General features: G+C 37.4%; 2 protein-coding genes across 2 annotated transcripts in view; both read right to left on the bottom strand.

Moving 5' to 3' along the window:
- LOC137391756 (tyrosine-protein kinase Src42A-like) overlaps nucleotides 1–22,918 on the bottom strand; it is a 216,268-nt gene that overhangs the window by 14,137 nt on the left and 179,213 nt on the right. The gene's annotated exons all lie outside the window — the stretch shown is intronic.
- Nucleotides 885–22,708, bottom strand: LOC137390644 (protein FAM234B-like). Its single transcript, XM_068076970.1, has 11 exons — nucleotides 22,560–22,708; nucleotides 19,820–19,950; nucleotides 17,757–17,897; nucleotides 11,520–11,765; nucleotides 10,479–10,802; nucleotides 7,766–7,816; nucleotides 6,216–6,393; nucleotides 5,110–5,203; nucleotides 3,954–4,148; nucleotides 2,450–2,591; nucleotides 885–1,291 (listed from the first exon to the last, which is right to left on the bottom strand). Exons 1-11 carry the CDS (start codon nucleotides 22,706–22,708, stop codon nucleotides 885–887), a joined length of 2,058 nt encoding a protein of 685 aa, XP_067933071.1.

A 22,918-nucleotide genomic window follows, 5' to 3' on the forward strand; every position in this document is an offset into this window, starting at 1 on the left:
TATACAATCTATAGAAACAAAAACTAAAGGAAACCCAGAATCGATTTGCTATCATAAACGCTAAACATACAATATAAAATTTCTTCATTTTGCTTATGATATATTTGGTATATTACTTATGATATATCAGGTATATTACTTATGATATATCAGGTATATTACTTATGATATATCAGGTATATTACTTATGATATATCAGGTATATTACTTATGATATATCAGGTATATTACTTGTGATATATCAGGTATATTACTTGTGATATATCAGATATATTACTTATGATATTAGGCGTATAGACGCCAAATGAAAACTGACACCAAGCTAAACATTTACAACTGGCAAACAAATGCTTTACCACTAGCTGAAGTTCTCTCCTAAACAGTTACACAACACAAGCTGTGTCGTATATTTTACGTAATTTTCATCGACTATTTTTTAATTTCTAAACACTTATAAAAGTACAGATAAAAGAGTCTTCATGGTACCATAACTACATGTAAATTTACTAATTCTTGTAACTGGTAAGCAAAGAATTTACCAGACCAGACAGGAGCATGCTGTGAGCACAGTAAATAATCCCTCCGTGTATTCCAGTTACTCCTGACTGTATTACATAATATCAATTTTGGAATGGATTTGTTGCTGATAGCAATAGTAAGTTTACACATCCATAGGTAATGACCAACATTTGACTTTATTTGATTCTTGCATATAAATAAACTATAATTGTCTACGCAGAAAATGGGTATAGACTAGCCTACTTAAAAGGTGTGTATGAACAGTTGGCTATCTCTATGAAACCTGTGTATATGTAGAAAAAAAATGCCATCAATGAAAATTGCTTGTATGAACTAGAGTATACACATAAGCTACCACATACACGTTAAGAAGAGCCTCGGTACAGACTGCAGCTATCAGCACCCATATAACCTGTCCACATCTGAGAGTCACGGGATTTGAGATGGACAGGAAAAACATCACTGGCTTCCACAATATCTTTCATATCTTTCAAAGCTGGGTATGCCTCAATGTTAGCTTCTAGCTCGACTGCGACTAAGTCTAGCCTGGGTTCATCCCTAAGATAGTTACCATCTATATCATTTACCAAACCTTGGGCATTGAAAGTTAGTACTAAGTCTAGTTTTCCATCATTGTTTACATCTCCGATAGCACCAGTTGTTCTAGAGGACTGCTCCATAATAACACATTGTTTGAGCTTCTTCTCCTTGCTTTCTCCGACTTCCTTATGCTTTCCTTTTCTGTATGTCCCTTTAGCTTCCTTCACCGGGTCTAGAAAATTGTGGTTAGAGCAAAATCTTACAAAGGTTGGACATTAGGGCTATAATAACCCTTTCCTAAGGCTACGAACCTCTATCTCTCTAAAGCGCGCAGTGCTTTTTCCTATGGTATATGGTTATGGTACATGTACTATTTATTGACCATGGTTCTTTCTCCCCTTCTCTTTTTCTCTAAAGCTATTGTACATTTTCCCCTTAAAACTAGGGAACTCTCCTCTCTAAGGCTCTGAAACTCTCCTCCCTAAGGCTATGGTACTCTCTTCTCCCAAGGCCACAACTCTTTTTCTCCTAGAGATCGTGGCACTCTCTTCTGAGGTTACAGTATTAGTTTTTATAGTTTTTATTACTTCCTTAAACCTGTAGTACTTTTTTAGAAGACTTTAATAGTTTCCTATCATCTAGCCATAACACATAACTCTAATTAATCAAAAACACTAGAAGTTAAACTGTTATATCACTGACAGTTTGTATCTACCATAGTAGTCCACACATATTGTCCTTTTAATTACTGATCGCATTACATTATGGGAACCCAGTGACAGACGAACAAACATTCTGAACCAATTGTTCCAACCATGTCAACAATTTCATATGAGCGAAACTTAAAGATTAAATGGATTGTGAACTTGAAGGCTGGTACACGCCATATGGCCATATCTCGGTGGTGATCGCACAATTCTTCAGTTATCGCAAATAATAAAATTATTCACACCATTACAAACCCATCCGTGTTTGCATCAGCGAATAGATCCCGGTATAAAATTCTCATTATACAATGCGGTTGCGCAACGATGAAACACTAGTTCGCAGTCACAGTCATTGAAGAAAATAATGCAATCAAGCAATCTATAACGACCAACCATTATTGCCGATGTGATGCACATGGCACAGACTGGATGCACTGCAAACTATCAGGAAAGTTTAACAGCTGCCATCTTTTCTGACGTATCTGCGTTGCCTCGACGATGCTTTCAATTTACGGCGCACATAGTCGGCAAATAATCGCTGAGAGAACAATTCCAACATACGACGATATAATGTGACCCAGCCTTTTGCCTACCCAGGATAGAGCAATATTCCTCATGGGAGTTGAAAACAAGGTGAAAATGTAGCATGCAAACCATCAAGAGGTGAGTACCTAACATCTTACCATAATAATACTTATCGATGTCACGTCTAAATGCACGTCTTGGCGAGGTTCTCGTTGTCCAGTCAACGAGAAAGACTTCTGAAGCGAAAATATCCTGATCAGTTTTATCACAAGTAGCACCTTTTCCTTTATCCATCTGCAACTGCAAAGATACCTGCTGGTGCTGATCAGTCCTATAGCACCAGCTCTGACAAGTCATATGGTAACAGCTAAGGATGAGAGTAGAAGTGATTGAGCAAGCAGGGGGAGATAATAGAAACGTTTAGTTATGACTACAGAGTAAAAGTAATCGTAGATAACTTGTAAAAGAGATAATTACCAAATATTAATATCAACAAAGAGCTAAGTGTTTACTGTGTAACAATCGTTGTGTAACAATCGTTGTGTAACAATCGTTGTGTAACAATCGTTGTGTAACAATCGTTGTGTAACAATCGTTGTGTAACAATCGTTGTGTAACAATCGTTGTGTAACAATCGTTGTGTAACAATCGTTGTGTAACAATCGTTGTGTAACAATCGTTGTGTAACAATCGTTGTGTAACAATCGTTGTGTAACAATCGTTGTGTAACAATCGTTGTGTAACAATCGTTGTGTAACAATCGTTGTGTAACAATCGTTGTGTAACAATCGTTGATCACAAGTGAAGTTAAATTAACTTAAATCGGAAAAAATGAATGGATAAAAAGATGAATCGCGGAATGAATGATGAAAAAAATGAACAAGTAAAACAACAGATGATGGAAGAAATGAATGATGAAATGAATGAATGATAAAAGGAACGGTTTACTGATGGAATGAATCAATGATGAAGTGAATGAAAGGTAGAATGAAACAATCGTGAAATTAAAGAGTCGTGAAATTAATGATGGAAGGAATGACTTAATGATGAAATAAATGAATGATGAAATAAACATATGATGAAATAAATGAATGAATGCTGGAAAGGAAGACAGGATGAAACAATCATCAAGTTATTAAAAAACTATGGAATTAATGATGGGAGGAATGAACAAGTGATAAAGTAAATTAATTTTTTGTTAAGTGATATAAAGAGTGATGAAAAGAATGAAGCAATGAACAAATAATAAAAAATAAATTACAGAAATTACGATGAAATGAATAAATGATAAAATGAGCAAATTAATGACGGAATAAGAAAATGAATGATGGAATAGACGAATGATGAAATAAATGGTAGAATGAATAAATAATAAAATTAGTGAATTATAAAATGAATGACACAAAGAGTAAGGAATAAACCAAATGAATGGAGAAATGAGTGAAAAAGTAAATGCTACTCAGTATACATAAACTTCAAGTTAAGCTGCAGGAGAGTTGAAACATCTATTGAACCGTAATGACATCCTACAAAAGAATTATGATCACTTGGTACATTATTGTCCTGGTTTGTCAAAGAGTATCGCGTGAATATGGTTCATGAATAGAATGCTGCCGGAGCAGGGCATTACTCAACTCCTATTGGTCATGCAACAGCACTTACATTTCGCTGTGGATCAACACCATGTACAACACCAACTCCTTTATCCACTGGCTCCCCAGAACGACCTTGAACTCTAAACACAAACATATCCTGGTACAGTCTTTCCGTTTGTATTACAAGGTCAGAGGTCATACTGAATCGCGTTGTATTGAACATCCATATAACCCGACCATCTTTTCCGCTGTGGATCATAGCCTGAAGAAGATGTCAGTTAAATAGAGAAATATACATGTAATTGCCTTATTGTAACACACTTGTTTGTACTGCTTGTGACACAAGCAGTATCTGCAGATTTTGGTCTAAGGATTTTGCTAGATGGTACAAATTTATACTTTGGGTAAACAAAATCACACAAAAATTCCAAAAAAAATAAAAGCATTATTGTGCAAAATTTTATGTAAAAAATCTTCCCCATTACAGTTGCAAAACTGATTAAAACAAAAACAGAACAAATTAGTATAAAGAAATATATTTTCAACCTTAGTAATTGTCTAAAATTATAAAAGGCTATGACCCTAATCATAAAGCCAGACAAAATGCTTGAAGAGTTAATGTGTATAACATAAGAGATCATACTGTTTATTGCTATATAATTCCTGAGCTTTCTCTTAGAATGACCTGAATAAAGAAGCAAAAGCTGGAGACGCATAACAAAAATAACTCACACCCAACAGTTGCTGGTATAATATTTTGATAGACAAGTTACATATTGACCTTTATGATTTTGGAATTTCCAAAGCAGCGTTACTCTGTGCTGTCAGTTTGCTATCGCTCAATAGAAATGTATTGAATTTTTTAGAGACAAGAGACTTTGATTGTTTCAATTTTTGTTTATTTATGAATTTAATACTTTTATATTAAAAAATATATTTTTTATATATTTATTATATATAAATATTATATTTTCGTATATATTATATAAATTTTTATATATTTATATAAAAATTCACATTCTCACCTAGCAAAACATAGTTATAGAAACATTCACTCAGGCATAGGCTTATTAGAGGTAAAAATCCTAAAACAAATTATGGCTTAAATCTAAAACATTTATAAATTTGCAAAAACTTCACTTTTTCGTGCTAGCCAAGATACCCTTGGTCGACCATGTTTCCTTAATACATGCCATAGTAAAGCACAATCAAGTTTGACTTACGACTGATCTGTTGTAGTTTGGCCACACTCCATAGTTCCAGTGCATCATCAAGTCTGGATATTTATCACCATTAAAGTGACCAACGCCTGGGGTCCTAGTAAAATCACAAACAGCAATGTTGCTCCACCCAGATTTGTATGGCCAACTGTGTGATGCCTCTGGTAATGATAAACAAACCATGACACTGTCCTAGAGACTACACGTGTCAAAGATATCCCTACTAGCAGTTCTTCTTTTAATGATATACTAGCAGATGTACTTTTATGCAGTCAACTTTCTTAGCTTAGAGAAATAAGCTATAACTGCCGTACTGAAGACGTATTTAACAAACTATAACAAAAAGCTCCGATGTTAACAACTCCAATTATTTGTCTTTAGAGACTTAGAGGCAGCAATTTGGTTCTATTTATGTTTAAACATTTACCAATGAGCAGTTGTTTGCAGTGTCAGTATTGATACAAAGTTATGTTAAGTTAAATTTATATTAAATGTATTAAATTATAACAATTTTAATAGAAGAACTTAAATGCAAATCAAATGTCACATGTGGGAGCCTCACAAAAGTCCTTGACTTATTCATTAAGGATGAACTCCTTTGCAAAAAGATTCTTGCAGATAAATATACTTACATTAAATTATTTACAAATTATTTACAAATATTATTTATGAAATTATTTACATTTAAAATATTTTGTTTATTACTTCATTCATCAAAGAATTCTACAATGTACCAATTTTGAAAATAGTGTATGTACCTTACGAAAGCTTGTTTCAAACACGAGTAAACCATGAAAATCAACATTTTAAATTGCCTCTCTCACCGTAGTGAAACCAATCCTAGTTCTAAATAGTCAATTGTGTGCCTGATGTTACACCATAGACCTATTAACTATTCATATGTGTAGGATAGTTAATAAGTCTATGTGTAAGACTGAAGGAGCAAGTTAAACATGTAGATCGTAAAGATATACAAATAACGACATTTAAACAAGCAATATAAATAAATTGTGAGAGAAAATTGTTTGGCATTCTAAAATTTGGAAACCTGGTGAAATCATGCAGATGTTTGTGTATTCCGGCGTTAAACATCGAAAGATAAAACTTACGTGTAACTCTCTCCAGCTCTGTCCTCAAATTGCCAGAGCTTGTTGAAACTGTCTCCATCATATGCAGCCAGTATTCCATCAAAACTGCTCATTATTATATCAGCGCATCTGTCATGGTTCAGGTCAGCCAGTACAACAGGGACCATAACTCCCTTGCTTTTAGACCTATTAAAGAGCTCTAGTAATTTTAATATTATTGTTTAGCCATTTGAAAATAGAACCAAGAACACACGCAATAAATTATCAGCAAAATATTTTCTTACTTTTATAAGAAAAATACATGTTACAAGCCGAATGTCCAGTGCTGCACGGCTAATAGAATAATTACCTAATGAATATGAGTAACTTTCATGGAAAGCTAGATCTTTACTAAAATCTTAAATAAAACAATACTCTTACAATACAATGCGTTTTGGGCCAGCTTAACAATCATTACGGTAGCTATCAACAGTGCTGGTCGTTAACCCCAAGCAAGCGCTTTAATAGTGAGTATCTTAATCAATTTAATTACTATTTGCCTAGTGACCCCTAGTGACACCTAGTGACCCCTAGTGACACCTAGTGACCCCTAGTGACACCTAGTGACCCCTAGTGACACCTAGTGACACCTATTGACACATAGTGACCCCTAGTGACACATAGTGACCCCTAGTGACACCTAGTGACCCCTAGTGACACCTAGTGACCCCTAGTGACACTTAGTGACCCCTAGTGACACCTATTGACACATAGTGACCCCTAGTGACACATAGTGACCCCTAGTGACACCTAGTGACCCCTAGTGACACCTAGTGACACCTAGTGACCCCTAGTGACTCCTAGTGTCACCTAGTGACCCCTAGTGACTCCTAGTGTCACCGCTGTATTCCGTGTGGCTTAATGGTTAAGTTCGCTGCCTCTCCATCTGAAAGTCCTGAGATCAAATCCAGGGCCGTATGAATTTTCATTGCTAAAACTTTGATTGATATTATTGGACACTGGGTTTAACATGAAAACCACAAAACAAATACAGAGATTTATATATATATAGATGAAAACAGATTTAAATGTACATCATATTCAAAGCAAGCTTTGTTGGGCATGCTGTTGTAACAGCAAGCAGTAGGGAGACTCAATTGGCCGAGTAAAAACTTGGTGAGTCGTCCCCTTCTGCAGCATTATTTTGCTTTGAAGAACACACACTTGTGATGATTGTGCCATTCTCCTTGTTCAAGAAAAACACATTTTGTTATAATGTCACAGCATTTCCTACTAGATAGTACAACTTTTTAAATAAAAATCTATATTTAATTGGGTATAAATTATCATCTCGCCTGCTGCATAATAATGTGTTAAAGCTTTTAAAAAGGGTTATTTGAAAAAAGAAATGAAGAGAATAATATCTAGTGGTTCATAGTTCGGCAAAACGAAATCTCCAGTTTACGACAGAAGCAAACCCATGAAAGGCAAGTTTGCCTTCTCGACTATCACTCACTGAAAGAGCCGGTAGAAGGGTCCGCCATTGAATACTTTTAGGACTTTGAGTTTAGGCGGAGACGGAGGAGATGAACCTGATCTGATCTGAGTGACAAGGTCTGTCAGTCGAGCGATGAAGAGTCCACCTGTATGTATACATAATGAATACTGTGAATAGTATATGTGGGAATTACCTCCCCTCATTAAGGCAGGCAAATACTAATAAAAATGTTTGCTATTGAATAACAGCTACATGTATGATAAAGATGAGAAGACCAGCCATAAATGGTTGCTAGGCTGCAGGGCTTGTATAAACTGTTACCACATGAAATGGCGTCAGCAGCAAAATAAATGATAGTTTGGTGAAGTGAATTATCCATACGATGGACTAAATTGTAAAACTCTTTTTATTACCTTGCTTGAAACCATCGCCCTGAAGAAATGATATAAGTGGTAATTAAAGCCCTTCATGAAACACTGCTTTGTACTGGCCTTGACCTTGTTATGCTCAGTTTTGAAGGCCGTCACTCTACCTCTTGCATCACTCACATTGCAAAGTTAAAGAATCGCAAGAGTGGTATTCCGTGATGTTAAATAATTCTTACGTGATGGAAGAGTTATAAGAGCTATGGCTTATTTAATGTACAAAAGGAGGTCAAGGGTCAATTGGTAATCTTAAAACTTTAGTTTTCTGTATAAATATACCACAATCTATCTGATTAGAGACTCCAGAACTCACCTTCACATGCGTTAAAGACAATTGTTGGCGATGATGAGGTCACAACTTTTTAACATGAAACAATTTCAGCATTAAAGATAAAAACACGTAAATGTACTCATCAAAATTGTATGTAAAACAATATATTTCAATATATTTAATATATAGTAAATATCATCTAAGCTATCAACTCTGCGTGATTGTGCGTCAAACTTTTGTTCACTCAAATGTGGTTAGATATGAAGTACAATGAAAAATATTTATAAAACTATAAATTCCCCTGTCATACAGCCCATGACCAAAGTGATATTGGAAAATAGAAAGGGTACTGATGGTTGAGAAATGTAATATTAGCAGTCAAATGGCACTGCAGTGCAATAGGAAAACTGCAATGGTAGCTGCAATGTACTGGGTGTTATTATGTACAACAAACAGCAATAATGAAAGGAAAATATTATATGTTTATGTCTCTCCCCTGAAATAGGAGAAATGCAACATTAGAAGTAAAATGGCAAGCTGCTGTGTAATATACACAGTTTGAAAGTTGATTGTGTTGAATGTATAATGGTTTTGACAGCAATCTGTAACCAAAGGGAAGAAATGGGTCATAATCACAGAAACCATGATTAAGTCGGATGTGTGAGATTTAGAGTTATCTACACTAGCAGAAGGAGAAAATTCTCAGTTATTTTGCAGAAAAAATTTGATTCCAGCTTAATTACAGCAGATTTTATGGTCAATAAACTGAATGCATGTTTACCATTAGTGTGAAAACATAGTTCTGAGAAAACTGGTGTTAACGTTTGAGAAACGAAAACCAATGCACAATTTTGTTTACATTTCAAAACGTCATAGCAACCAATATCAAGAAGTTGTGATATTTATCTAGATTTTTGTATTTATATGCAAAAAATTATGCTGAATTTAAAAATCTAAACAGATTTTAGTTGGTTGTCATAAAAATAGCTGTATATCTATAAGAAAATGTGGGCCTATTACTTAATTTTGCAGATATTAAAAACGGCTTGGCAGTACCGCGATATTGGGCACAGCCGTAGTATCATCAACAAAATCTTTAGAAAAATAATAACAGTAACGTATTGCCCACCATTGGTCACTATATACTTCGATCTTGTAAATTCGAATGATTATTATTATAATTAAATCTTATAATAATCTTATAAAATCGAATTATTATTCTTATAATTAAATATTATAATAATCTTATAAGAATCGTTATAAAAATATCATCATCATTTCCTTTACTTTCACTGCTTTGGACATCAGCTGGAATACCAAAGTACTCAGTATAAGTGTCCGAAATGTCAGAGTTAACTTTAAAATCGACCAAAAAGAAACGATTACTTTTCAGTACTTCTACGTTAATTACAGAAACCTTCAGCAATTGGACAATTCCATAGACTGGTGAAATGTGCACGTGTTTCTCATGAAATGCGCACGACTTAATGGTTCTACTCTCTGTTGCATGGCTTTATCGGCGTTTCGTTGGCCGGTCTAAATTTTGATTCAAAAAGACTTGTCAGGTTTTAACGGGGATTTTAGGCCAAATTCATCTGTCTAGTTATGTATTATCCGATCAGATGGGTAAGTTTTAGGATATTGTCAAGAATTTTCAAAGACCTTGTAACATATTTAAATAGGTTTATATGTGTTTTGTATCGTTATTATACTTAAACGACTCCAAACAAAAATGGTCAAATTTGTTGATGAGATTTCGGTATAAGGGTTTAGGTAGGGCGTTGATGAATAATTTTCGCATATGTGCGCATATGCATTTATCAGAGCTCCCAAGCACTCGCTTTGCTCGTGTTTGGTCGTGGGACAATTAAATATCGTAACTGGTCATAAAAACACCTAGTTATTCAATAAATTAGCTTTGAAATTTGGTGTAAGTGTTTTTAAACTGATATTTCAAATTTTAGTCCCCAAACAACATGTTTTTCGCATCAAGATGGCCATTTCATCTACAAACATAATCAAATTCCAAAGGGCATTTCAATTTATCTTACTGAAAGAGTCATTCCGCATGAGCAAGCAACTTTTAATTCGAGAGCTGACTGAAATCCTACCATTCACCGTCTCTCCTCCCGTGCCCATAATAACATATTGAGTCCCTCCCTTGTCCTTATGAAGCACAGGTGAGTTGTAAGTTTCCCGGCCATCAGGCGTCTCAATGTACTTGCCGATGAGCTCCCCTGTGGCACCATCTAGCAGCAAGAGTCTGCCAGGGTATCTAGTTGTGTTGTCAGGAGGAAACTCTGGATCACCACCATGAGGCAGGAATACTTCCTTAATTCCGTCTTTTGTGATGTCATCAATAACTGTCAACAGAGGGCTATTTGTGATGTCATCGATAACTACCAATAGAACATCCCTTGTCATGTCATTGGTAACTGCCAATAGAGAACTATTTGTGATGTCATCGATAGCTGCCCGCTGGAGCATCTCTTGCCATGTTTTCAATAACTGCCAATAGAGAACTATTTGTAATATCATCGATAACTGCCTGATGGAACATCATTTGTAATGCTATCTGCAAATGTAACATCATATATTTGTGGCCTCAGAAATTCATGCACAAGGCAATGAATATCATAAAATAACTTCAAATACCCTATTTTAGTCTTCTTACAGCCAGAAAGCAACAATAGCTGATAGTCAGTAAAACTAAGCAATTCATTTAACCATAGATATAGTAAACCATAGATATAGGGTTTACTATATCTATGCATTTAACCATGAAATTTTTTCAAGATGCTGACAGCATACAACGAATTAAGATTGGAGTCGCACGCTCCTGGGATTCTCTGTTTCAGAGTAGACATTAAAGATATGCTGGTTGCTGCTAACCCAAATAAGAGGCTTCAACAAAGGGGTCATACAATATGTGTTGGCCATTCCGAAGAAATTTTATGCCAGAATACATTCTCTTCTACAACCATTTTGTAACGCTGTACATCAAGTGTGTACAATTTTAGAGCGCATTTTGTCTGTACAACTCAAGTGTGGACAACTCTAATAAATCTAGAAACAGCGATAATCATGAGCATACTAACAAGCATAGTATGCCAAAACGAAGGTGAGAGAAAACTAAACAAATAAGAACGTACCTAAAGGATTATAGATGTTCCAATCGTATGCAATGTATGGTTCATGACCAGTCTGAGCTGGCCACAAGAGCTGACCAGAATGAGGACTGAAGGCTACATAGGAGCCCTTCCTGCCCGCTCCCAAGCAGTCCATTCTACCATCTCTATTTATGTCTATGTTGCCACAGTTCAGCTCAAATATCTCACTGTATGTAGAAATATTCCAGAGTTCTTCTCCTGTCAGCCCATCCACAGCGAGGATAGATGCTGAAGAACAGCCCAAACTAACAGAAAGTTTACAATCCGTTACTTTCTTAAACAATGCTTTTAGTGTACATATCTACTATATTATAAAACTAGCGGAATGCCGGGCATTGCACGGGTATTAAAAAACAGCCTATAAACAGTGGCAGGTAATGCAGTTGTCTGCTACTTGCCATTAGCCTGACACATTGCCAATGGCTAATTTGAGTAAGCTAGTATTGCTAAGCTTACTAACAAGAGTCGGGTGAGAGCAAATTTTAACGGCGTTGCGTCATAACATAAGGTGCTATGCGTATTTTAACCCAGATAATGATTCATATCGCCCAATGAACCAATTGCATCTCATGGAGCTCAATGAGTTAGTTTATTGCCTGGTGACTGGGAGGTTCCGAGATCAAATCTTCTGCGATACGGATTCCTCATTACAAGATTTTAATAAGTATAGCTGGACAGACCGAATCACAGAGAGACACTGAGATTTATATATATAGATTCTGATCCTGTAACCTTTGAAACCATTGCATGGAAGACATGATTTTCGCACTAATAACTTTGCTTTTAAAAGATTACTAACTACGGGTCTAAAACTCCTGACTTTCAGATAAATAGACCGACACTCTACCACTTCCACCACTCAACTTAACACTGCTCGGCAGTTAAAAAATAATATTAATATTAACAAATTCTCACGCGAGGGAAGCGTTATAAGAGCAGACTCACTATGACTTATTTACTGTGAACAAGCCTACTTCAAGCAATGCCTGGCTCAATTTACAATCTTAGAACTTTCTCTTTCTTTATAAATATGCCACAATCTATCTGATTAAAACCAAAGAATCAGTTTTTATATGCATTAAGGACAATTGTTCATGATGGACATGTTTATTGATTTTTGTCGTGAAAAAATTTGCATAGAAAATTTTAAAAAATACAAACATCACTTAGCTAAATGCTGGTGGAAAGATAAAAATGTGGAGATATGATGAGGTATGACGGTGTGATGGCAAACTAAGGAAGATGTTTATAACTACCCAAAAGGTCAGTGAGAAAACACAGTGAGAAAACACTGTTGTGAAATATTAAAGTCAAAATGAATTGGCAGACATTGAAAGCGTTGAATCACATCAGACTTTAAATAATAAGTAATATGAGGTTGGAAAAGATGACCCCGCAAACATATTAACTAAATCTATCTTATATATACTTGTGTCAGTGCATTTTATACTAAACAACTATAGATCATATATAATTAACAATTTTATGTCAAGCAATAATGATATTGAAGCTTTCAAGGTAAAACTTTATTTAGAACATAGTATTTAGAAAATTTAGATGATTATATCCTAAAAACACCTAGTAGTAGCATAGAGGTACTCTGTCCAACACACTGCAGCTGATCCATATTTTGTACCAACACCAACTTACTACTATTCTAATATAATTACAACCATCTTCTACATAGAAAAATAATTTGTTCCATTATTTGATTAGAAAGACAAGATAGCTCTTCAATAAATACTGCAAGTAATTACATATAGCATTAAAACAAATATACCATATAAAACTATGTAAAAAAAAATATAAAAAACCAAATTTTAAAAAGCCAAGTTAATAAAGTAATAAACAGTAAACAATGTTTATTGTAAGTTACTTTACATTAGCAGGCATACACAGAAAAGTGCATGCTCAGCAATGAGTGGTGATGGAGAACAGAAGTGCAGGCTCAGCGATGAGTGGTGATAGAGAACAGAAGTGCAGGCTCAGCGATGAGTGGTGATAGAGAACAGAAGTGCAGGTTCAGCAATGAGTGGTGATAGAGAACAGAAGTGCAGGCTCAGCGATGAGTGGTGATAGAGAACAGAAGTGCAGGTTCAGCGATGAGTGGTGATAGAGAACAGAAGTGCAGGCTCAGCAATGAGTGGTGATAGAGAACAGAAGTGCAGGCTCAGCAGTGAGTGGTGATAGAGAACAGAAGTGCAGGCTCAGCAATGAGTGGGGATAGAGAACAGAAGCGCAGGCTCAGCAATGAGTGGTGATGGAGAACAGAAGTGCAGGCTCAGCGATGAGTGGTGATAGAGAACAGAAGTGCAGGCTCAGCAATGAGTGGGGATAGAGAACAGAAGCACAGGCTCAGCAATGAGTGGTGATGGAGAACAGAAGTGCAGGCTCAGCGATGAGTGGTGATAGAGAACAGAAGTGCAGGCTCAGCAATGAGTGGTGATGGAGAACAGAAGTGCAGGCTCAGCAATGAGTGGTAATAGAGAACAGAAGTGCAGGTTCAGCAATGAGTGGTGATAGAGAACAGAAGTGCAGGCTCAGCAGTGAGTGGTGATAGAGAACAGAAGTGCAGGCTCAGCGATGAGTGGTGATAGAGAACAGAAGTGCAGGCTCAGCGATGAGTGGTGATAGAGAACAGAAGTGCAGGCTCAGCGATGAGTGGTGATAGAGAACAGAAGTGCAGGTTCAGCAATGAGTGGTGATAGAGAACAGAAGTGCAGGCTCAGCAATGAGTGGGGATAGAGAACAGAAGCGCAGGCTCAGCAATGAGTGGTGATGGAGAACAGAAGTGCAGGCTCAGCAATGAGTGGTGATAGAGAACAGAAGTGCAGGCTCAGCAGTGAGTGGTGATAGAGAACAGAAGTGCAGGCTCAGCGATGAGTGGTGATAGAGAACAGAAGTGCAGGCTCAGCAATGAGTGGTGATAGAGAACAGAAGTGCAGGTTCAGCAATGAGTGGTGATAGAGAACAGAAGTGCAGGCTCAGCAATGAGTGGTGATGGAGAACAGAAGTGCAGGCTCAGCGATGAGTGGTGATAGAGAACAGAAGTGCAGGCTCAGCGATGAGTGGTGATAGAGAACAGAAGTGCAGGTTCAGCAATGAGTGGTGATAGAGAACAGAAGTGCAGGCTCAGCAGTGAGTGGTGATAGAGAACAGAAGTGCAGGCTCAGCGATGAGTGGTGATAGAGAACAGAAGTGCAGGCTCAGCAGTGAGTGGTGATAGAGAACAGAAGTGCAGGCTCAGCAATGAGTGGGGATAGAGAACAGAAGCGCAGGCTCAGCAATGAGTGGTGATGGAGAACAGAAGTGCAGGCTCAGCGATGAGTGGTGATAGAGAACAGAAGTGCAGGCTCAGCAATGAGTGGGGATAGAGAACAGAAGCACAGGCTCAGCAATGAGTGGTGATGGAGAACAGAAGTGCAGGCTCAGCGATGAGTGGTGATAGAGAACAGAAGTGCAGGCTCAGCAATGAGTGGTGATGGAGAACAGAAGTGCAGGCTCAGCAATGAGTGGTAATAGAGAACAGAAGTGCAGGTTCAGCAATGAGTGGTGATAGAGAACAGAAGTGCAGGCTCAGCAGTGAGTGGTGATAGAGAACAGAAGTGCAGGCTCAGCGATGAGTGGTGATAGAGAACAGAAGTGCAGGCTCAGCGATGAGTGGTGATAGAGAACAGAAGTGCAGGCTCAGCGATGAGTGGTGATAGAGAACAGAAGTGCAGGTTCAGCAATGAGTGGTGATAGAGAACAGAAGTGCAGGCTCAGCAATGAGTGGGGATAGAGAACAGAAGCGCAGGCTCAGCAATGAGTGGTGATGGAGAACAGAAGTGCAGGCTCAGCAATGAGTGGTGATAGAGAACAGAAGTGCAGGCTCAGCAGTGAGTGGTGATAGAGAACAGAAGTGCAGGCTCAGCGATGAGTGGTGATAGAGAACAGAAGTGCAGGCTCAGCAATGAGTGGTGATAGAGAACAGAAGTGCAGGTTCAGCAATGAGTGGTGATAGAGAACAGAAGTGCAGGCTCAGCAATGAGTGGTGATGGAGAACAGAAGTGCAGGCTCAGCGATGAGTGGTGATAGAGAACAGAAGTGCAGGCTCAGCGATGAGTGGTGATAGAGAACAGAAGTGCAGGTTCAGCAATGAGTGGTGATAGAGAACAGAAGTGCAGGCTCAGCAGTGAGTGGTGATAGAGAACAGAAGTGCAGGCTCAGCAATGAGTGGGGATAGAGAACAGAAGCGCAGGCTCAGCAATGAGTGGTGATGGAGAACAGAAGTGCAGGCTCAGCGATGAGTGGTGATAGAGAACAGAAGTGCAGGCTCAGCAATGAGTGGGGATAGAGAACAGAAGCGCAGGCTTAGCAATGAGTGGTGATGGAGAACAGAAGTGCAGGCTCAGCGATGAGTGGTGATAGAGAACAGAAGTGCAGGTTCAGCAATGAGTGGTGATAGAGAACAGAAGTGCAGGCTCAGCAGTGAGTGGTGATAGAGAACAGAAGTGCAGGCTCAGCGATGAGTGGTGATAGAGAACAGAAGTGCAGGCTCAGCAGTGAGTGGTGATAGAGAACAGAAGTGCAGGCTCAGCGATGAGTGGTGATAGAGAACAGAAGTGCAGGCTCAGCAATGAGTGGTGATAGAGAACAGAAGTGCAGGTTCAGCAATGAGTGGTGATAGAGAACAGAAGTGCAGGCTCAGCAATGAGTGGTGATGGAGAACAGAAGTGCAGGCTCAGCGATGAGTGGTGATAGAGAACAGAAGTGCAGGCTCAGCAATGAGTGGTGATGAAGAACAGAAGTGCAGGCTCAGCGATGAGTGGTGATAGAGAACAGAAGTGCAGGTTCAGCAATGAGTGGTGATAGAGAACAGAAGTGCAGGCTCAGCAGTGAGTGGTGATAGAGAACAGAAGTGCAGGCTCAGCAATGAGTGGGGATAGAGAACAGAAGTGCAGGCTCAGCAATGAGTGGTGATAGAGAACAGAAGTGCAGGCTCAGCAATGAGTGGGGATAGAGAACAGAAGTGCAGGCTCAGTGATGAGTGGGGATAGAGAACAGAAGTGCAGGCTCAGCAATGAGTGGTGATAGAGAACAGAAGTGCAGGTTCAGCAATGAGTGGTGATGGAGAACAGAAGTGCAGGCTCAGCAATGAGTGGTGATAGAGAACAGAAGTGCAGGCTCAGCGATGAGTGGTGATAGAAAACAGAAGTGCAGGCTCAGCAATGAGTGGGGATAGAGAACAGAAGTGCAGGCTCAGTGATGAGTGGGGATAGAGAACAGAAGTGCAGGCTCAGCAATGAGTGGGGATAGAGAACAGAAGTGCAGGCTCAGCGATGAGTGGTGGTAGAGAACAGAAGTGCAGGCTCAGCAATGAGTGGTGATAGAGAACAGAAGTGCAGGCTCAGCAATGAGTGGTGATAGAGAACAGAAGTGCAGGCTCAGCAATGAGTGGTGGTAGAGAAACTCTAACAGACCAGACAAAGTTTAAACTAACTGAGCTGTACAAGTTTTTATTATTTTTTCAACTTTTTATGTTTTACTTATAATTTTCACCAATTTCACTTTCACTGACAAAACTCTGACATTTTGGGAAACTTCAGCTTTTAGAAGTTACTTTTGGTTGCAGAGTCAAATATTTAAAAGATTTGTAATTAGACAGATGACTGTATTTCCTATTTGTGTTACTCTTCATAAATACAACTCAGGACCTCATAGACATGTAATAGTCGACTATCAGATCATTCGCAGACACAAGCCGAATCAAATGTTGAGTTTTAGCAAGCTCGGTTCACTGTGGTTGCAAAATAATTAGACAAATCTGTACAGTTTTCAAACAACATGTCAAAAAACTCATTTGTTGAAATAATCGTGAGAAGTCAAAAATTTGTTTGGTGGCTTGACATTTTTGTTGTTGATGAGTTCAAACGCTGCCTTATCCAACTTTACCTGCTCATAGCTCAGAATGTGAATATTTACAGCTTGATGTTAGATGTGAAAATGAACAGTATATTGGCGGTACATCATAAGGAGTTGTCTAACCATTAAGAGAACAATGCTCTACCAGAGATGGTGTCTATAGAGCTTTACAGCTGATGTATATCATTGAGAAAACATAGTGTAGAACAGAGAAGCAACTAAAAATTACCAGAAAAATTGTAAATAAGAAAACCTAAACATAAATAAGAAAACCTAGATGTCTATGAAAATTCATAAATGAAAGATACTGCATACCTCGACAACCTTGTCGGTACTTTCTACAATATGGTGCCTGATGTATAAATAGGCCAGCATTTGTCAACTGGGCAACTCCAAATATTGCATCATCACAACCATCTCCATTCACGTCTATCAGCCTCACCACCGACTCGGAACCTTCCCAACAAACATTCAGTGTATAACATGCATCATATCTGCCTAGGGTCTAAGACATAAAAATGTTTAATTTAACAGCGTACAATATGGATCATGCATGGGCAGAATTTAAGACAAAAAATATGTTTATTAAAACTATTTTTGTTGTTCTAATTAATGAGAATAATTGTTTCCTGAAGTTGGCATAGGATCTGACTGAATAACACAAACTACAACAAATATTTACTATAATAAGAGATACATGTATGTCGATCTGTCTGTTCAAAACCACAGTTAGAGGCAGGAAAAAATTTGCATCGAATAGGATTCAAACTCGCTTTAATGAAGTCCTTGAATGCTTACAGAATGTCATTAATCCTAAATTTTTAAATCTTTTTGTTTAAGCGGCGTACATGAACAAAAAAATTTGTTTAAAACTTTGGAGTGAAGCCTACACACGCAGTCTGAAAATTTTTATCTGTAAACCTCTCACTGAATTTGGGGTTGAGGTACCTTTTAAAATGTGCAAAGGCTAAAAATAATTTATTCAACGATAAGACACTAAAAGATATTCAATACTTGTACTGATGTATTAAGGTCATTAATTGTAGTCACTGTCATGCGGCATCTCCAGCGCACGATTCCATTTGTTGGGTTGCTTTTCGTTGATGCAAAAACTGAAGTTGCATTTTATTTTAGTATCTAAACTCTAAAACTATGTTCACAACTTTAATTTTAAACGCGGCGTCGTAATTTGCCTTTTTTGATAAAATGTGCTAGCTGATTTGGTACTTGTTTATTATGCAGTAATTTACTGAAGTGGCAACACTTTCTCCTCCTTCTCTACCCAGTTATACAGTTGCAGTTATAAACACTGTATAACTGAAACTCAAAAACCAACCTTCAAAGCGTGAACTGCAGCCTATACACGGTGGCGGCTTATACACGGTATTTACGGCATACAAAGTTCCGGTGTTCTCTCTAAGAAGCCACAGAAAGATAGTACTGTAGAGGTAGATGTGCCTCTTCACGGCTTCTTGTGAAATTGGCAGCATGATTTCACCTGGAATATCTTGTTTTACTTCAAAATCATGTTTTGCTTCAACTCTTCCTTTTACCCAAATTAAATCTTACTATTTATGACATGAGGAGTTGCATGCACCTGTGCATTACATATTCACGCATGACAGCTGTGACAAATAAATGAAAGACAAAATATAAGAATTTGGGAGCATACTTAGTTGAATAGGCACATAAACCATGGAAACCTTTTAAACAGGTTGAACTAGCAAAAATGCATCAGATGGTTATTGTAAATCATAATAACGCTAATTTATTAAACCTTTGTTTCTGTTCAAAATTTTTAAAAAAATGGTGTCTAGAAACTTAAGTATTCAACAACTCTACAATAATGAATTAATTTTCTATTGCTTGGTTCTAAATAAAATGTTTTTTCAAGCGTTTTGACAGCAAGTGACCTGAGACGTTGATAGCAAATAATTCTAATTTCATATAAGAAATGCTCAAATGTATCTCAATTCAGACAGACTCAATATCTAAACCAATCTGCCATTGAGCTGTTTTTTCTTTTTTCTTCAAATTGCAGTGATTTTACTTTCTTGTGAGCCACACCCTGCACACTGCCTGCCAATTGGGCTCTGCACCTCGATTAAACAAGCTATTGCGCACATACAGCCTTCATCAATTATGTTAATGGTGTAATGTTTCATAAATGTCTCACTTGATGAAAAAATAAAATATTATTAAAAAAAGAACTGTCAACAAGGCAATATACATGATGACATAGTTGGATGTAGAGATGTTACACGCTGCTTTAATAGTCTATGACTCAGCACATCCCTTGATATACTCTGAATGGTTGAAACTACAACGAGCGGAACTTTGATTAATTTGTGAGAGTTGTCCCATCATGTCAAACTCACCGATATGCTGGTATGTGTTCATCCATCCCTTCGCACCAGTAATTTTCGGTGTTGTCTGAGAAGGTCTGGTGAGGAAAAATACCACCAAAGCCACAGTGATTATAAACGCTACCAGCACAGAGACTAGCACTCTACAATGACAGCGGGGAGTTGTTTTCTTTCCATGAAAGAGCAAAGTTTAAATACATGAGACAACACATCGACATACATATATGCAGTTACTGCTGTTGATGACAATTAGATCGATCGTGACTACATGGTATTATTTTCGTCAGTCTGTGGGATTCCCTAACCAAGCTTCGTACGTTTTTTTCAACACTTTTTCAGATTCTATTGCAAACACAAACTAAACACCCAAAAATCATATGCCATATCAGAAACAATCGTAAAGTATTCATGAGTATATCGGATTAGGATGGCTAGTGAGTTCAGTTGATGAATGTAAAACTTAGTCAACCATTTCCTTTTACATCTTTAGTAATCCATATCACCGTTGCTAGGGGAAATTGCATTCTGGATACTTTGAAAGCATGTACTGAATGCGCATAATTAACATAATATAGTTTGTTGTTTTGAAAATGTTCAAAAAATAATCATAAAACTCCATGTACACTTATCAAACACGTAGGAGTGACTGGCAAACCTTTTCATTCTATATAAATTACATTAGCGTCGACCTTTTGACTAGCTCATCTACATGTTTAGGAAGTTTTCAGATTTGTACTAGGAATATTGCCTGTGTGACCTTTGTAAGAGCCACCATTCCTCCAATAATTAAATGTCAGGTGTATTTCCATTCAGTCAGAGAAACTCACATGTAATTCTAGTCATATAGAAACCAAAGAAGGTTCGTACGGTAAGAAACTGTCAAGTACATTTTGTTTTTGACTGTTTATTGTTATCAACTAACAAATTAGAGACTGTTTCAATGTTATTTATATTTGAAAACTTATAAAAATGAAATTTATTTTAACGATTTTGGATTAAAATTTTGATACCTGTTTAAAGTTTTGATACCTAATCTTTTATATAGAAGCAGCACCCCTGATGCTAGACTGTATCAACAGTTTTCTATGGACAGTGAAAACACTTACAATAGCATGCTTCCTTTTCATACAATAGCATGCTTCCTTTTCATACAATTTTGAAGCTCCAAGCTTGTTGAACTTGAAGACAAAAACAAGTCATATAGCCTAAACGGTTTTTTTCCCGGCGTTCACAGATGTGATGTTCTAGAGGTAACTGAAGAAACATGATTGCAGTACACTGAGTCTGATAGTGCGTGTATTTGTTATGTACACTGAGTCTGATAGAGTGTGTATTTGTTATAAATAGAAAAAAAGTTTTGGTGTAAAGCTCTTGTTGCTGAGGAGAAGCTTTCTAGCTTTGTCTGTTTTTGATCTTTCATTACTAAGGATTTTAATCAGGGTGTTACTAGGAGGTAATGTTCTGTCAGCAAAAAGCAATTCCTTAAATCTTTTTATGCCCAGACTTTAGTGTTTTATGCCCAGACTTTAGTGTTTTATGCCCAGACTTTAGTGTTTATGTCCAGACTAGTGTTTTATGTCCAGGCTTTAGTGTTTAATGTCCAGACTAGTGTTTTATGTCCAGACTTTAGTGTTTTATGCCCAGACTTTAGTGTTTTATGCCCAGACTTTAGTGTTTAATGCCCAAACATTAGTGTTTTATGCCCAGACTTTAGTGTTTTATGCCCAGGCTTTAGTGTTTTATGCCCAGGCTTTAGTGTTTAATGTCCAGACTTTAGTGTTTTGTGCCCAGACTTTAGTGTTTTATGCCCAGACTTTAGTGTTTAATGCCCAGAATTTAGTGTTTAATGCCCAGACTTTAGTGTTTTATGCCCAGACATTAGTGTTTTATGCCCAGACTTTAGTGTTTTATGCCCAGACTTTAGTGTTTTATGCCCAGACTTTAGTGTTTTATGCCCAGACTTTAGTGTTTTATGCCCAGACTTTAGTGTTCAACCAAATATAATAATAGCAAGCTGACCCGATTGACTCGAGCAGCACTTACAATATCTAGTCATGAATAAAACTGAATCTTTTTTACGCAAGTTGAAATATTCATAGAATTATGTTTTTAAGAAAAACATTTTTCAGATAATAAACAATTTAACAAAAGTTTACTTTTATGTGCACTCTTAAAAACTTTATTAGTGTATATGCAGTAAAGGTCAATTTTAAGGTCAAAGGTCAATTTTAAAGTCAAAGGTCAATTTTAAAGTCAAAGCATAAAAATGCACTGATTATTTTCCTTGAGTTCCAACTCATAAAATATTGATAGTTTTATAAAAGCTATGTACTGTTAGCAGCAGACATTGCTGTACAAGTACCACACCAGCAACTGAGCTGATTACCAATTTGATCAATACATATTGGATTTCCATTTCTTGCCAAAAACTAACTTATCTCGCACATTGCAAGCTGAAGAAACCTGGCCGATACCAAAATAAAGTTACTTTTTATCACCCACAATGGCTGACCTCATCAAAACCTGCACAATCATAACACCTACCTTAAGTTTACCCAATCGTACCTGGTCATCATACTATTGTAACACCCGCTAGTTCATGCGGTATACAGTTATATGTGTGACATAACTGAACAGGTAATTCTTAATAAAACAATACAGGCCTACAATGTAGGAGGTGCAGCAGAGATAACCATTTGCTAGTTTGATGCACTTGTTACACCCTAGCATAATTTCAATGAATTTGTCTCACCCAATATCAAAAAGAACAGTTCTTTTTCTAGCTGGAATATAGAGATCTATGCGGTCGGAAGGTGCGGCACATCTCTGTAGCAGCCCGTCTAGTTCTACCTCACCATCAGATGCTTCGTCCTTCCGCTGAGCAGAATACAAGACACTCATACTTGCTGGTTTATTTAATACATCAAAATTGATCAACTAGTGACGAAAGGACAACTTGCCACTGATACTGTGTATATTTCCGTAACGACCTACTGGCATAGGATTAGGTATGAGGTCGTGAGAACCTCCAGACTGTTAGATAAAGACCAGCAGATTCAAATGGCTCTGTGATAGCGAATCAGTAAGCAGAGTAGTACAACTGCTACGGAA

The sequence above is a fragment of the Watersipora subatra genome, chromosome 3 (genome assembly GCF_963576615.1).
Source record: "Watersipora subatra chromosome 3, tzWatSuba1.1, whole genome shotgun sequence".
Classification (NCBI taxonomy): Eukaryota; Metazoa; Bryozoa; class Gymnolaemata; order Cheilostomatida; family Watersiporidae; genus Watersipora; species Watersipora subatra.

What these genes read in the sequence shown, in the direction of transcription:
- LOC137390644 (XM_068076970.1), bottom strand. Translation starts at nt 22,708, where the DNA reads ATGAGTGTCTTGTATTCTGCTCAGCGGAAGGACGAAGCATCTGATGGT. An exon ending in GAACATCTATAATCCTTTAG is followed by an intron (nt 10,803 to 11,519) that starts GTACGTTCTTAT and finishes CTCTATTGGCAG; the next exon opens with TTACCAATGACATGACAAGG. An exon ending in CAAACTACAACAGATCAGTC is followed by an intron (nt 4,149 to 5,109) that starts GTAAGTCAAACT and finishes CATCTTCTTCAG; the next exon opens with GCTATGATCCACAGCGGAAA.